This window comes from Taudactylus pleione, unplaced genomic scaffold (genome assembly GCF_031769625.1).
Source record: "Taudactylus pleione unplaced genomic scaffold, aTauple2 ptg000154l, whole genome shotgun sequence".
Classification (NCBI taxonomy): Eukaryota; Metazoa; Chordata; class Amphibia; order Anura; family Myobatrachidae; genus Taudactylus; species Taudactylus pleione.
Window position 1 is genome coordinate 33,869,969 of NW_028284556.1, and position 16,536 is coordinate 33,886,504.

General features: G+C 41.5%; 1 protein-coding gene across 6 annotated transcripts in view; it reads left to right on the forward strand.

Moving 5' to 3' along the window:
• Positions 1–16,536, forward strand: part of TTC27 (tetratricopeptide repeat domain 27) — a 676,116-nt gene that overhangs the window by 347,831 nt on the left and 311,749 nt on the right. For all 6 annotated transcript variants that reach the window (XM_088474427.1, XM_088474426.1, XM_088474429.1 and 3 more), the window contains one exon: positions 12,628–12,761. In XM_088474427.1, coding sequence (XP_088330553.1) covers positions 12,628–12,761 — 134 coding nt within the window. The remainder of the gene's footprint in view (positions 1–12,627; positions 12,762–16,536) is intronic.

Sequence of the window (16,536 nt, forward strand, 5' to 3'; positions counted from 1 at the left end):
CAACCTCGGTCCTCAAGGCACACTAACAGTCCTTGTTTTGGTGATATCCATGCTAAAGCACAGATGGTTTAATCAAAATAACTGAGGTACTAATTAAGTTGCCTGTGCTCAAGTATGGCTATCCTTAAAACCTGGACTGTTAGTGTGCCTTGAGGACCGTGGTTGGGAACCCCTGCTCTATGCTGACAAATTACAGTTTATATAGGCTGAAAACTCCCGAATAAGCATTTTAACAAGTATAAAAGTAATTTTTTGAAAATATACATAAATATTAATAGATAGTAGGGGGCACTGTTGCCTCAATTATAATTGTTGGAACAACTATATATGAGGTGTGTTTTCAGATTAACATGAAGGTAACACAATATTTATTTCGGTTTAAGCATGTCTGACAACAGTGAACCTTGACCTTTCCTAACTTCTTTCTGTCAAAAACACCTCAAAATTAGCTTATACATTGAAATATATATATATATATATATATATATATATATATATACACACACACATATATTTCACCATAACTGTCCCTTAACATACACCATTTATTTTTGTATCACAAACCACCCTTCTTAAACTTATATAGAAAACATATACATGATTACCAAATGACATTATGAACATAAATGAAACTGCTGAAAAAAACCCCTCTAAACCTAACGCAGATGTATATAGCTAAAAACAATACCTTAAGGATTTATGGTGTGTTTACTTTCCACATTCCTGTACCATTTCATGTCTGACACACACATAAAGACCATGAATAGACATAGCTGTTAATAGCCATTTTGCTCTCCCATTACACTTGTAGATTCTGTATCTTCATATGAATTTGAAGAGGTACATGGCTCCTCTCAGGAGTCTCTCTCAGGAGAGGAGGACCATCTGGCAGAAGTGGATGTTCCCTCCTTGATTAGGGCTTTCAAAACTACAGAGATAGTGAAGAGTCAGCACCTATGAAGGCTTCAGTGTTCAAGCGCCAGAAGGTCATTAAGGCTGAGTTTCCCAAATCTGAGCAACTCTCTGAACTTATGGGGGAAGCATGGAGTTTTTCTGATAAACGATTCCATGTTACAAAGAAGGATACAGCTTTATATACCCCCTCCCACCTGGCACTTGTGCTAAATGGGAAGCTCCACCTACTGTGGATGCTCATGTGGCACATCTGGTTAACAGCGCCACATTGCCCATACCATCTGCATCCTCCCTTAAGGATCCTACAGATAGAAGACTTGAGGCCTGTCTCAAGGCGTTTTTTTCTCTGTCAGGAGCCGTTACTCGTCCGGCCATGGCTACGGCCTGGGTGTCCAAGGTCCCGTTTTCTGGAGGCATACTGTTTGGCACAGAATTGGATAAGATTGTGGCTGCTCTGGCAGCTTCTAGAGTGGCCGATCTGCCTTCGACGGCTACCCCTAGACATAGGCAGTCGTCGTTTCGAGCCTTTCGCCCACAAGGAAAAGCAAAAGGACAGTCTTTCTTTAGACAATCCAGTTCTCGTAGGAGACCGCAAACTAAGAGATATTGGGCAATCAGACGTCCGGCTTCCAAGTCAGGTGACAAACCCTCGGCCTGATGAGGCGGGCCTCCTCCTGGGGAATCCCAGTGTGGGAGGCCGACGACTTCAGTTTTCGGATACATGGCATCAGACAACAACAGATTCCTGGGTCTGAGAAGTAGTCTCTCAAGGGTATGCTCTGACTTTCTGGAAGGGTCCCCCTGCTAAGGTTTTTTTTGCACAGCTCCTCCTTCAGAGTTTACCAAGGCCTTAGCCCTCCAGCAAGCCATTTGTTCCCTGCTGTGTTCAGGGGTGATAATCCAAGGTCTGTTGGATCAGCAAAGAAAGGGTTATTATTCCAATCTTCTTTTGATCCAGAAGCCCAGTGGGTCCCATCGGCCTATTCTGAATCTGAAAGGCCTCAACAGATTTATCCAGGTGCCCAAGTTCCGTATGGAAACTCTTCGGTCAATTTACTGGCAATGGAACCAGGGGATTTTATGGTGTCCTTGGACTTTCAGGATGCGTATCTGCATATGCCAATTACACCTTCCCACCAAAGGCTTCTGTGGTTTGCTGTTCTGCAGCAACATTTCCAATTTCAGGCGCTGCCTTTTGGTTTGTCAACGGCCCCACAGGTCTTTACCAAAATAATGGCAGTAATGACGGCCTACCTCAGGCGTCAGGGAGCCAGAATGCTGCCATACTTGGATGACCTCCTGATACTGGCACAGTCTCCAGATGTATTGCAACATCATCTCAGACTGACGATTGCCTGCCTACACAGGCACGGCTGGATCATAAATTGGAAAAAGTCGTCTCTTTTTCCAGTACAGCAGGTGGTGAATTTAGGTGCACTCCTGGATTCTCTGGCACAAAGGATTTTTCTGCCAGGAAACAAGATTGTAGCCCTTCAGTTGCGGGTTCGCAGATTTCTCTGCAATCAGATGGTGTCTATCCACTCAGCGATGCAGGTTCTGGGGTCCATGGTGTCCACCTTCGATATGGTGGAATATGCTCAGTTCCACTCCAGACCACTGCAACAGCTGATCCTCTCCCGGTGGAGCATGGAGTATCAGTTAATAAAGTCACAGACAATCTGTAATTCTCCAGAGGTTCGGCTTTCCCTCTCATGGTGGCTGCAGATGCTTCGTCTGAACAGGGGTCATCCCTTCTGAATTCCAGATTGGGTGCTCCTCACTACCGATGCCAAACTCCTCGGATGGGGCACAGTGACGGTTCGTCACACTTTTCAGGTAAGATAGACGACCAAGGAGTGTCACCTATCCATAAACATCCTGGAACTTTGTGCAGTATTCAGGGCACTCGTTCAGGCACAGGATAATATACTAAAGGGCAGGCCTGTCCAGATACAGTCCGACAACGTGACTGCAGTAGCCTACCTCGACCATCAGGGAGGCACTCGAAGTCTGGCAGCCATGGCGGATGTGACAAACTTTCTGGTCTGGGCAGAATGTCATCTTTCAGCAACCTCGGCAGTATTCATTCCAGGAATCCTCAAGTGGGAAGTGGACTTTCTAAGTCATCAGGATATACACGCCTCTTGAATGGGTTCTTCATCCGGATGTCTTTCAGATCCTAGTGGACAAATGGGGACTACCAGAGGTAGACCTCAGGTACGGGTCCAGAACAAGGGATCTCTCAGCCGATTTTGTGGACGCTCTAGCAGTGAAGTGGGACTTCAAGCTAGTGTATCTCTTTCCTCCGATCTCCCTCCTCCCAAGGGTCATCAGGAAATTAAAGCAGGAGGGCGGCACAGTAATACTGATAGCCCCTGCTTGGCCCAGACACCATTGGTTCACCAACCTTCAGAGTCTCTCCATAGACACTCCATGGCCTCTTCCTCTACGGCCGGACCTGTTAACACAGGGTCCCTGTCTGCATCCGGACCTTCCTCGTCTGTCTTTGATGGCGTGGCTCTTGAATCTTCCATCTGAAGAGCCAAGGGTTTTACTGCCTCTGTAATTCAGACAATGCTTAGGGCACAAAAGCCTTCCTCTGCCTGCATCTATTACAGAATTTGGCACTCGTATTTTCAATGGTGTAGTCATAGAAAATAAGATCCTGAAGTTTTAAGGGTCTCATGAGTGCTTGCTTTTCTCCAGGCGGGGTTTGACCTGGGTCTCCGCCTGGCCACCCTGAGAGTTCAGGTGTCTGCACTCTGTTTGGTTTCAGCAAAGGATCACCACTCTGCCTGATGTTAAGACATTTTTTCATGGTGTTCTCAGGGTTCAGCCTCCCTTTGTCCCTCCGGCAGCTCCGTGGGATTTGTCTTTGGTTCACAGGGCTCTACAGGCTCCCCCATTTGAACCCCTGAAATCAGTAGACCTCAAGTGGTTGAGATCGAAGACTGTTTTTCTTTTTGCTATCTCTTCTGCCTGCAGGGTCTGTTTTGGCAGCCCTTTCTTGTTGTTCTCCTTTTTTGATTTTTCATCAGGATAGAGCTGTTCTTTATACCAGGGCTGGTTACCTTCCTAACGTAGTATCCCTGTTTCATGTAAATGAAGAAATAGTGGTTCCAGCCTTTCAGCCTTCTGACCTCTATGTAGGTGAAGATTCTCTGGATATGGTGCGTGCCTACATATCTACGTGGATCGTAGGAAATCGGATTCTCTTTTTGTGTTGTATGGCTGTCATAAGCGAGGCTGGCCAGCTAACAAACATACTCTGGCTTCGTATGACAATTTCTCAGGCTTACACACAAGCTGATCTCTCTGTTCCAAACACAGTCCACACTTTTCTCAAATTTTACACCTTTGATACTTGTGTCTGTCAGGATGCTTCCTTTGGGCACCAGATTCTCCATTCTGCTGAACTGGAGCATCCCCATCCTTAAGGGAACTGCTTTGGGACATCCCCAAGGTAATTCCTGTGGACTTTATTGAACCTGAAGAAGAAAATAAGAGTTATGGTATAACATACTTTTTTGTTGACTCCTTTTCTTTGAGGTACACGGGGCACCCACCCTAACGCACCTGGTTGTTATTAGGTAATCTTCTTTTGTATTTCAATGATTCCCTCTTCTTAGAGTATTTCTGGTGTACAATTGTCCTTCCTTCTCCTCTTTCCTTCTCCTGCCTTAGGCTGGTAACAAACTAAGTGCCTGGACCTCGAAGAAAAAGAGTTAACAAAGGTATGTTATACCATAACTCTTATTTTTATACTCGCAATGCCATGGTTACAAAACCCCTAACCACTGAATACCCACATTTGTCATAAAAATCAAGAGACTGGTGTTTGAAATTTAATTTATTAGTAAATCATTTTTCATTATTTTTGCACAAGCAACAAAACAATTGGAAGATCTTCTACAGTGAAACATCAATGACATAGGGGGTTATAACATTCACTTCTGTACAGCTTGCTCACCAAAATAGAACCATCTTTCCCAGTCAAACATTAACCAAATATCGGATCTCTTTTGCAAGAGGCATCAACAACTCCCAGTGCAGGTCATATTGCAAATTTATAACTCCCAATACACTCAACCAAATTGGCCACAGTTTGCTATGAATTATTGCTCCAAACAGATATAAACAATATTAAAACAACACACACACCAACAAAAATATTAAGGGGGAGGGATTTCTTTAAAAAGAAGCTTAAACAAGCCCAACCCTTAATTTACAAAGGGATGTGCTAAAGGACAGAAACCAGGGAGTACTGGGAAGACAATTTTGACCCTCAAACTGCTAACATTATGCAAATTAAGCTCTCAGCCTTGGAGGTTCAATCTCAATCATGCCTATGCAACGAACTGTCCTCATTTTAGGTTGTTTTCATACATTATTAAGCATACTTTGGTATCTTTCCCTCCATGCATCTTTTGTATAGAATGTTAGGAGCGAAGTATTTCATGTAACTGAGTTTAATATTCAGGTTTTCATTAACTAATTTGTGCATTGCACCTGAAGTCTACAGTGTTATGGCTTTTACCACTAAAAATTTCAACAGAGCAAAATCTAATCGGTATCTATAATTAACCACTGAAGTCATTTAGGCAGTTGATGTTAAAATCATTATTATTGATTAAATATAATTGATGGAGGACAGGTCTGCGTCAAACATTAAAATTGACAGTCTTGGGTCAGTTTAAACAATCCGTCAGGCTTAATGTTAGAACAAGCTCTAATCCTGAAAGCCTCAATTGAGAAATAGTTACCATAGCCATGTTTTACCTCAAACATGTTTATCTTGTCATCTAATCCTTTTCCAAAACGATCCGTGTCATATGCTGCGTCCTCTCCCAGCATTCAGCTTCTGGCTTTTTGTCGTTATGTTGCCCATCATGTAGTGTTAATCCATTGACAGGGTTCATTTGTTAGAAATGCTGATGATAGAGTTAGAATGTAAAAAATGCAATAAACCCAGCAGAATATTAGTATAATTTCCAACCTACCATGTGAATTAGTTGCTGTGTGACTGTATTATCACCTAGGCAGATCAATATATAGGTCTATATTTATGCTTCTCAGCGGGTTCAAGGTGAAAATTTAAGTGTAAAGCATGCCGGGCTTACAAAATCCGCCGCTTTGTATATATAGCCCATACAATTTGTCACTTTCACCATTTTACATGGTAGTGTATAGAATTGAACTTCTACATTCACATGCGTACTTTTACATGCAATGACGTGTTATTGTTATGTTTTCAGTATTTATAACAAATCACACATATGAACTTTGTTTGATATAGAAATACGTTGACACCACTAACAGGGCCTGTTCTCACCTTTGCAGAGCACAGGGCGAAAGTTTCCTTTGGTGTCCTGAAAAGGGACGTGGCCCTGGGGAAAGAAAAAAACATATATACAAAATACTAATTGCGTGGCTGTGAGCTGGTGGGGGTCGTTTGCCTACGTTTACCTAATTCTTACTTCATGAAGGCAGACAGGTCTTCCATGCTGCTGCTGCTCCTCCATCCTCTCTTCCATGGCCGCTCCCAGAATGCCATGGGAGACGTTGTCACGCTGCGTGATGTCGTCAAGCCCGGCACTGGCATTATGGCAGACTAGAAGTCTCAGTGGGAGGGAACAAATGGCGCTGCGGTTGTCGCAAGTTGTAAATACGGCGGTGGGCAAGAGCGGACGGGCGCTGTGAGATTAGACTGTGTCGGCAGAGGGACTGTGGCTGCGCCCTCAGGCTGCAGCGCTCCCCGGGTGATAGCCCTGCTTGCCTGCATTTAGAACCGCCAATGACCACTAGCTTCCATCATAAAGTAGAAGGTAGTTAAACATGCTTTGGTTTCTTTCCCTTCATGCATCTTTTGTAGAGATTGTTTGGAGCTTTAAAGCTGGTCTACCATATTGTAAAAGGTGGTTAACAGAAATGAAATTGAGAGCCCTATGTTACAGAACTGTCAGAAACCTGGGAAAAATCAGATGCATATCACATTCCCCATTCCGCTGGCTAGAGGGGGGCTCTTCCTTTACGTGGTGGCAGTGCAACTTAAGCCTCACATTGCTACTGTGTGCTGTTGGAGAACCCTGTTCCGACACTGTCAACCTCTCTGTAGTTTCTGGTCTCCTCTCCCCTCATCTTGTAATGAAACTGCCATTGTCACAAGCATTCCTATCCTCACACCTTGTTGTGAGTGGACAGGTCACCACCTCTCACCATATAAGCTCAGTGATCATCTGAAATTATCTGCTGCTTTCATTCCATTGACCTAGTTGGCTACTGTTTATTCTACCACTGCAAAACTGATGTTGTAACGATCAAGTGAGAAATGGCTACTCATCTATTATGTCGGTGAACAAAAAGTTTGATAGTAATTATTATGGCTCATTATCATGGTTTGTTCAAGCCACCTACCTTAACTTCCTAAGCACTCTTATATGGTGGACAAATTATTGTGGTCAGAATATACAGTGCGTATGATCTTCCTAGATTATATAATGATTTTGACAACAGGTAAAGTCAGAGTGGCATCCATATGGGATTTAAAAAAGATTTCTCTCAAATAGATTTTTATTGCATCCTTTTTAATTCAAAGTACTTTCTATAACACAGGTTTCTGTGATATCGTAAACGATTAGTCAACAAAGAAATTGCACTCTAAGCAAGTTCTCATTACAGGAAAACATACTTGTGTCACTTTATTATAGCGGACAGATCAAAGTTAGATATGAGAATATATTTTCATTGGCATTTATAGTGGTATACTACTAAATGTCCAAGTGGTTAAAGTGAAAACAATAAAATTCCCTACAACTATAAAATCTGGAGGGAGCAATTACATCCTTGCAGCATTTAGAAGGGATTAAATGGGTTATTTTGTAAGCAGTGGCACTGAGGTACTGTAAGTACTTCTGTTGTCATCATTGGACATTTTGGGACGTAATAGCTCTAAAAATATATTTTTTAGGTTTGTAATGAACCTGCTGGCAAGGAGCTTTGGTGGCTTGAGAAGATATAACTATTTATTGGCAATCCATCACTGCTGCAGTACATTTTTGTCCCAGTTTTGTCATTTTCACTATTGTCTTTTCAGCCTTATAGCCAATTACATTCAGTACTGTTGTCATTCCAGCTCTTGGCTACAATTGCTCACCAATTATATCATTTTCACACCTTTTCCATTAAGAACAATACCTGTGATATGAAGGGGGTATATGCAATATTGGGAGGATGATATGAAATATAGAAGACAAAGGGCCTGATTCAGAGCCGGACGCAATTAGCGCTCGCTCGTCCAGAAAATAGGGGTGGCTCTTTGCGGTCTGTTCACGCCTCTAGGTCTGAACGAGCGAACAAAACTTGCGGTCGTTTTTTGAAAAAATACGCCCCCTGGCCGCTCGCATCCTACGTCATGTCCGCTATTAGATTAATCGAGTACATCGACCAGGGTATGAACTGCTCGCTATTCTTGTGGCTGGTTTTTGCTACCACAATTTTGCGAGCAGTTCTGGCTATAAAATAACCAAGTGACGTGGTCAATGATGCTGCTGTTTTAATTATGCACACCCTTAAAACGCCCATTTTGACCTTTAAGCACGCCTGCGTTTGGATATCCACTCCCCGTTTTCAAGCACCTTCCCCCGTTACCACCCACATACGCCTCCTCTGGTCACTCAAATTATCAGGCATTCGCTATTTTGCGAGCACATGAATTTCGACCGCACTGACTGGTTCGCGCATGCGTATAACGATCCGTACGCATGCGCAGTTGGGCAAACATCGCTCGGAGCGAACGAGCGGCCGCTTACGAGCGGCTCTGAATCAGGCCCAAACTGCCCAGTCTTTCAAATAAGTACATCAATTTATTAACCTTCTCATACCTGATCACCCGTTCAGCTTTAATCATAAAATTATTTGACATTGTCCTGTTAAGCTTTGATTAAACGGTATACATTTAATATGCCGGCGGACGGGATCTCGGGCGTCGATATACCGAAGCCGGATTCCCACCCAATGACGATATCAAGAAGAGGATCAGGATACCGACGTCGGCATCCCGAAGGTAAGAAGACGGGTAAGTATGATACTTAGCCCGAGGATGAGGGGCTAGGTTTAGGCACCCCTGGGGGGAGCTTAGGGCTAGGCACCACCCCTGGGGAGGGTTAGGGTTAGGAACCATTGGGGGGAGGTTAGGGTTAGGCTCCGTGGATGGGTGGTTAGGGATAGGCACCACCAAGGGAGGGTTAGGGAAGGGGAGAGTTAGGGTACTTACCGCCCCTGCCTGGATCCTGGACGCTCTGGCTTCCAGCGTCTGTATTTGAATAGCCGCCGGGATATCGTACTGATTCCGATTAAACATGAGGATTCCACATACAGTAGCCATTATATATGTCATAAATTACATATCAAGTGGCGAAACATTCAGAACCCCTGCAATATTTCAAACAATCTGCACACACTTCTGCAGTCTCTAACATACTACAAACACAAATCACAACTATTAACATAAATATAGATTCTATTATTTTGACTTTAACTGACTCCTATGTCATGTCTTATGGAATTTACTACCCTATATCAAATCTGAATAACCTGCAATTTGGTCGACTCGCCCACTACATACCCTCGGAACACTTAGCCTTTGTGTGAATGCCCAGTTAAACCTGTTCAGCCACAGGTGGAGTTACATACAAATCTGAACTGGCTCTTGTTGCTCAAAGTTGCATATGCTTGGCAAAATTGCAAGATCCATTTGCAAAATGGATTTGCATGCTCTTCTGAATCAGGCCTGTAATGTTGACAGAAGGGCAATGGGAGAAGATAAGATGATTATGAAAGAGAAGAAACAAATGGTAGTAGATTAACCACTTGCCTGGCGTGGTCGCATTGTTTGTGACCATGCCAGGCTGTGTTTTACCTGACATGGTTGCAAACAATGCGACCAGTCAGAAACGCACACTGGGCGTCTGCCTATGACAATGGTAGAGAGACCTGCCGGTCCCTCAGTATCCCTGCACCTTCCCCCAGTATCTACCATGCTGCCGATCACTGCTGAGCTGACAGTATGGCAGGACCTCTCACTTGGCTGCTGCAGAGCCATCGAGGAAATGTTAATGAAGCAGTTCTCAACCCCTCAGTGTACACCTGGCGGCTACTCAGAGGAGCAGCCGCCGAGGAAAGGCAAAGTCGCGATGTTGCTATGGTCCAATCATCGATAACCCGATATGTTAGAATACAATATTAATGTTGTGTTTCCAAAAATAAAAGATTATTTTTTTTTTTTCAATCAGATTTTGTTGAATAACTTATAAATAGATGTTCTTGATCTTAATCTCACAAAAAAAAACCCTGACAATTTCTGAGCAGTTTTTGGAAAAAATATTAGCCAGTTCAGTGGTTAAAAGCTGAGCTCTGCAAGCAGACTTGTTAAAACCTTCCTAGAGAATAGGTTTAGTCATATAATAAACATACTATCATACCTATAACAGTGACTATTTCAATTATAATTAGAAAATTGGGTATCAGCGGCCTTTAAGATCATGACTCTTTGACAGGTTTGCTATTGTAGTATACATTACTGGCTTACTAGAAATTATTCCCCCTCTAAAGATTCCTAGAAAGAATCATGTGATCTGTCACATGTTCCTGGTAATGTAGCAGTTTTACATATCCCTGTCCGAAGAGATTTGCACCTGTGTGACAGTAATTAGCAGGGACATGACACAATCAGCTGAGCATGCACATTATGTTTATTGCATTTCTAATATAGTTAGATTAAAATTTATAGACTTTATTAAAGAATGAAAAATGAGAAAGGGCCTTGCTGTGTCAGCAATAATATCTCCCAGATGATTTTTAAAATATTTAGACTTTTCTGACATTGACTTACAGTTGCTGTAACACAAATTGCTTTGGCATTTTCCCTACTAGATAACTACAAGGCATTTTGTTAATTGATTTTTTTTAAACAAATGTTGGTAATCGTGTCTGTATATGATGTATCACTGAGCAGTAGCAGATATTTACCAGTTTTATATTTAGGTTTAAGAGGTTTCCACTTAAAAGCTTCTATTTTTTATATGTGTGTACATATATATATACAAACAATATGTGTGTGTGTAGGTGTATGTATGCACACTATTCTAGCCTATGCAGAAATATGTATTCGGTATCGTGATTGTTACGATCACGAGATATTAAGCAACATGTAACCCTCGATGTTTATAAAGTGTATTTCTTTTAATCACCAGTATGGTAACCTGCTAATGACTTTTGAATATGTAATGTTCAGCTGCAGGGTTAATTATTTGTCTGAGAAGATGCCATGTGAGGGTGAGGTTGGCGGATTTATGTATAGCCCATTAGGACTGCCATCAGATGATCCAACAGACAGATAATTGTAAAATTTATGGGGTCTTATTACATACCTAGGCAGCAACCTGCTTTGGACAAATGCTCATAAAGTCTAATTAGCATCTGCTCAAACCAGTAAACAACCAGAAGGGGGGCTGTTTGACAGCCCAGGCAGGCATAAAATATCATGTAGAACTCTGAAAAACTCTTTGGAGCCAATCTGACATTGTGAATTGCTCCATCTCCTTGCTCTATTAATTTTTTTTTCTTTTTGTTTATAAGAAAACTATTTGCCTAAGATTATCTTTGTATATCATGCTTATTAATTGTTTTGCATATACTTTAAACATTGTAAATATCTTTCTCATATTAAACTTAATTTAATAAGATTGTTCTCTGTGATTCTTATATGATCCCTTTTGCCTGTGGTTTTGGCTAATCCATGCTACTGTACATATATGTAGTATAGGTTATTATTTGGGTAATGCTAACTACGACTTAATTGTGATTGTGTAGGGAGATCAGAAAGGTCCTACTTGGAGTGTGTTCCTCCCGAATCATTTTCTCTGGTGGCAATTATTTGGAAATTAATAGTGAGTGGGAGAGTCACTAGGGAGTGCATTCATTTCTGAAGAAAAACCTGGTGTTTGTTTTTTGATTACGTCTGTGTCAGGGCTATGTCGCACAGGCTCATGTTAGGGTTGAACTGGACTAAGTTATGGACATTGGTTAGAGAATGATCTCGGAACCAGGTCCGAGACATCAGGCTATTTAGGAATACATACAAAATTACAGTGTGTGTAGAAGAGTAAAAGCTGCATGATTTCAGAGCTAACAGTAACACACATTACAGAATTCTATAAGCAACTTTCAATACCTTTTATTTTTATCTGCTATCAGCATCCTTACTATAGAACCTGCACAGAAATAAAATCGGTCTGTGCACAGGACCGAGGACAGCAGTAAAAAGATCTTTATTTCAAAAGAAAAAGCCAGTCTTTATATGAATAACACACTAATAGCATAATACATTTAGGATTATTTTCCAAGTATGACATCTTTGGAATAAAGAACTATCTCGGCTCGTGCTCTCATTGTGCTGTGTGGAAGAGTCCACACAGAAGTATTAGGTGTGAGCGCTATAGAAACATCACGTTGCTGCAGAGTGACTAAATAACAGAGGTAGTCACCTGCAATGTCTAGGATGCAAGCACCATACAGTCTCCTTTCCATGCCACAAGGGTTAAATGTCTCAATGACATTTTCTTTCTCCTATACAGCAAAACAAAAAAAGCAAAAGAAGCTGGGAGCTTGGACTATTCCCTGACAGACAGTAAATAGTGTCTTCATTTCCTGCAGGTGCTTTGGGAAAACGGACACGGTTTCAGGAAAATGACTTGGCTCAACTTATCATAGATGTGCAAAGGGAAGGAGATTCCTTCTTACGCAATGGACTGACGCCTCATCCAAGCCCCATAGAGAGCTTGCCCAAGGTAGGAAAAAAAAAAAAATCAGCTGTGCCTCCATCTTCATTAACCCCTTCACCACCACACTGCTGCCTGTTTTTTCCAACTCCTTTCCCTTTTTATTTCCCCCTTTATCATTTTGACTTTTTTGCAAACAGACTGTTGGTGGCACAATGCTATATGTTATGCTATGCCCTGCTACTAATTAAGAGTCCTAATCAAGTAGACACATTTTATATTATCCAAGGAAGAATGTGTTTATACAGCTAGATATGGTTGCTGGTCCTGTTAAAGTATAGATATGACAATAACAATATGTCAGTCAGATTCATGTTTACTCAACATGGAAAGAAATAGGTTGTCTTCTGTAGTACAATTTATGCCAGTGTCAATTTACTGCAACTTTTAGCGAGTGTTAAAAACAGCAAAGATGCCTTGAAGATGCCAGCGTAGGAGCAGCTTTGCGAAAAGAGGATAAGCCATACATTTCTATGCATGTTTATTTAATTAGGGACATTATTATAGATTTGGAATGTTATTAATGCTTTAAATTGATTATAGGATTTCATAAAAAGGCAATACGGTAGGTTATTGTCAAACTTTGTTGTTCTTTCTTATAAATACAAAACTTAATGTGCAATCTGCTCTTATATTATGGGAGATGGTGTAATGGTTAGCATTACTGCCTCACAGCACTGAGGTCATGGGTTCGATTCCCACCATGGCCCTAACTGTGTGGAGCTTGTATATTCTCCCTGTGCTTGCGTGGGTTTCCTTCGGGTGCTCCAGTTTTCTCCCACACTCCAAAAATATACTGTAAAATGGCTGCGGAATATGTGTGGGCTATATAAATAATACTAATAAATAAATTATGGGAATGAACGTTCCACAGAATTATCATGATTTTACACCATTTACACCAGGGGGTAACTGTTAAGCTGCACGTTTCAAAGCCGCCACGTTTCCAGAGGTTTCAAGCCTCTGAATTTAAAGGGACAATAATATCAAATACAAAAAACACACCTGTTTTCAAATTTATTATTATTGCCACTTTGGGTCCAGCTGCAGAAGATGCGGTGGCATTGAATAGCGTCGGACAGTAAATTTACCATTAGGTATCATGGATATTGCCTAATAATAAAACATCTGTTCGCAGTCCATATTATGTTCAAAAATGCCTTTTTTACACTTTATATTTTTAATACATGATGCACTGATAACTGTAGTGTCTGCTACCGCATTTTATAGTTATGTGTTCCAACATAAAACCAAACTCGTATCAACATCAGATTGTGTATTGTTTAGTTGATATTGCAGAAAAGACCGTGTTCTGTATACCTTAACCTTTTGTATTGTAATCTATTATGGCTGCTGAATCCGTCTGTTCCCTCTCCATTTGCATAGAATACATACCAACGATGTTAATAAGATTTAAACAGCAAAAGGGTCGGAAGAGACAGAAAAGAGTATTTATAGAATAAATGCCTGTCAGTATGGATTGGTATCTACTGCATGCTAAAATAAACACGTGTGCTTCCACTGTGGCAGGGACTGATTAAATATTCTCTCTGTTAAGTGTTTTGTAATATGTAGGCACCATATCTATCTATCTATCTATCTATCTATCTATCTATCTATCTATCTATCTATCTATCTATCTATCTATCTATCACTGATTCACACCTTACAAATATGTAGCTAGAATTGGGGCTTGTACTTTTAGCATAAAAAAAATGATATCACATAAAGTTGCACTTAAATGAGAGCGAGTAACATCAAAATGACAACAGTCCAGTATCGCTGATAATCCCTGCAGCAAACTGCTCCCTAGTCACAGGCTGAAGTGCCTCCATAAGATGAGTGTTCAGTGAGAAAAATGTAGCAAAAAGACTTAAATATGTAATGTATGATTAATAATTTGCGTTTTGAGATGCATTCCAGCATTACCAACTTTACTAATAAATAGGAAAACATACAGATGTACCCAGTTACATTGTGGCTGATCGCGCCACAAACGTGTGTATGCATCACGCCATGCTATTCCCTGTGCCTGCATATGCTATGGCACGCACTGCGATCGCACCATGCATTCCTATGGAGTTGCGTGCGCAGTGCACGTATCCGCTTGCGGGCGTCTCACGCTATGCGTGGTGCGATTAACCGCGCCAGCAATATAGCTGGGTATATCAGTATTTCACTCAAAAATCATGGTTAGTGTATATTTACATAGTTATTACTTACTGCCACACTGGTTGTGTTGTCTTCAGAATTCTCATACAATGCATCCGGAAAGTATTCACAACGCTTCACTTTTTCCACATTTTGTTATGTTACAGCCTTATTCCAAAATGGAATAAATTCATTTTTGTCCTCAAAATTCTACACCCAATACCCCATAATGACATCATGTAAAAAGTTTTTTTGAGATTTTAGCAAATTTAATAAAAAAAAAAAAAAAAAAACGAAGAAATCACATGTACATAAGTATTCACAGCCTTTGCTCGATACTTTGTTGATGCACCTTTGGCAGCAATTACAGCTTCAAATCTTTTTGAATATGATGCCACGAGCTTGGCACACCTACTGTATCTTTGGGGAGTTTAGCCCATTCTTCTTTGCAGCACCTCTCAAGCTCCATCAGGTTGGATGGGAAGCGTCGGTGCACAGCAATTTTCAGATCTCTCCAGAGATGTTCAATTGGATTCAAGTCTGTGCTCTGGCTGGGCCACTCAAGGACATTCACAGAGTTGTCTTGAAGCCACTGCTTTGATATTTTGGCTGTGTGCTTAGAGTCGTTGTCATGCTGAAAGATGAACCGTCGCCCCAGTCTGAGGTCAAGAGCGCTCTGGAGCAGGTTTTCATCCATTATGTTTCTGTACATTGCTGCATTCATCCTTCCCTCTATCCTGACTAGTCTCCCAGTTCCTGCTTCTGAAAAACATCCCCACAGCATCCACTACCATGCTTCACAGTAGGGGATGGTATTGGCCTGGTGATGAGCTGAGCCTGGTTTCCTCCAAACATAACGCCTGGCATTCACTCCAAAGAGTTCAGTCTTTGTCTCTTATGGTCTGAGAGTCCTTCAGGTGCATTTTGGCAAACTCCAGACGGGCTGCTATGTGCTTTTTACTAAGGAGTGGCTTCCGTCTGGCCACTCTACCATACAGGCCTGATTGGTGGATTGCTGCAGAGATGGTTGTTCTTCTGGAAGGATCTCCTCTCTCCACAGAGGAATGCTGTAGTTCTGACAGAGTGACCATCGGGTTCTTGGTTACCTCCCTGACTAGGGCCCTTCTACCCTGATAGTTTAGACAACCGGCCAACTCTAGGAAGAGACCTGGTGGTTCCGAACTTCTTCCATTTACGGATGATGGAGGCCACTGTGCTCATTGGGACCTTCAAAGCAGTAGATATTTTTCTGTACCCTTCTCCAGATTTGTGCCTCGAGACAATCCGGTCTCGGAGGTCTACAGACAATTCCTTGGACTGTATGCCTATCAAAATCATGTACAATCAACTGAATTTACCACAGGTGGACTCCAATTAAGCTGTAAGAACATCTCAAGGATGATCAGTGGAAACAGGATGGACCTGAGCTCAATTTTGAGCTTCATGGCAAAGGTCTTGAATACTTATGTACATGTGATTTCCTAGTGTTTTTTTTTTTTTTTTTTTTTTAAATTAAATTTGCAAAAATCTCAAAAAGACTTTTTACACGTTGTCATTATGGGGTAATGTGTGTAGAATTTTGAGGACCAAAATGAATTTATTCCATTTTGGAATAAGGCTGTAACATAACAAA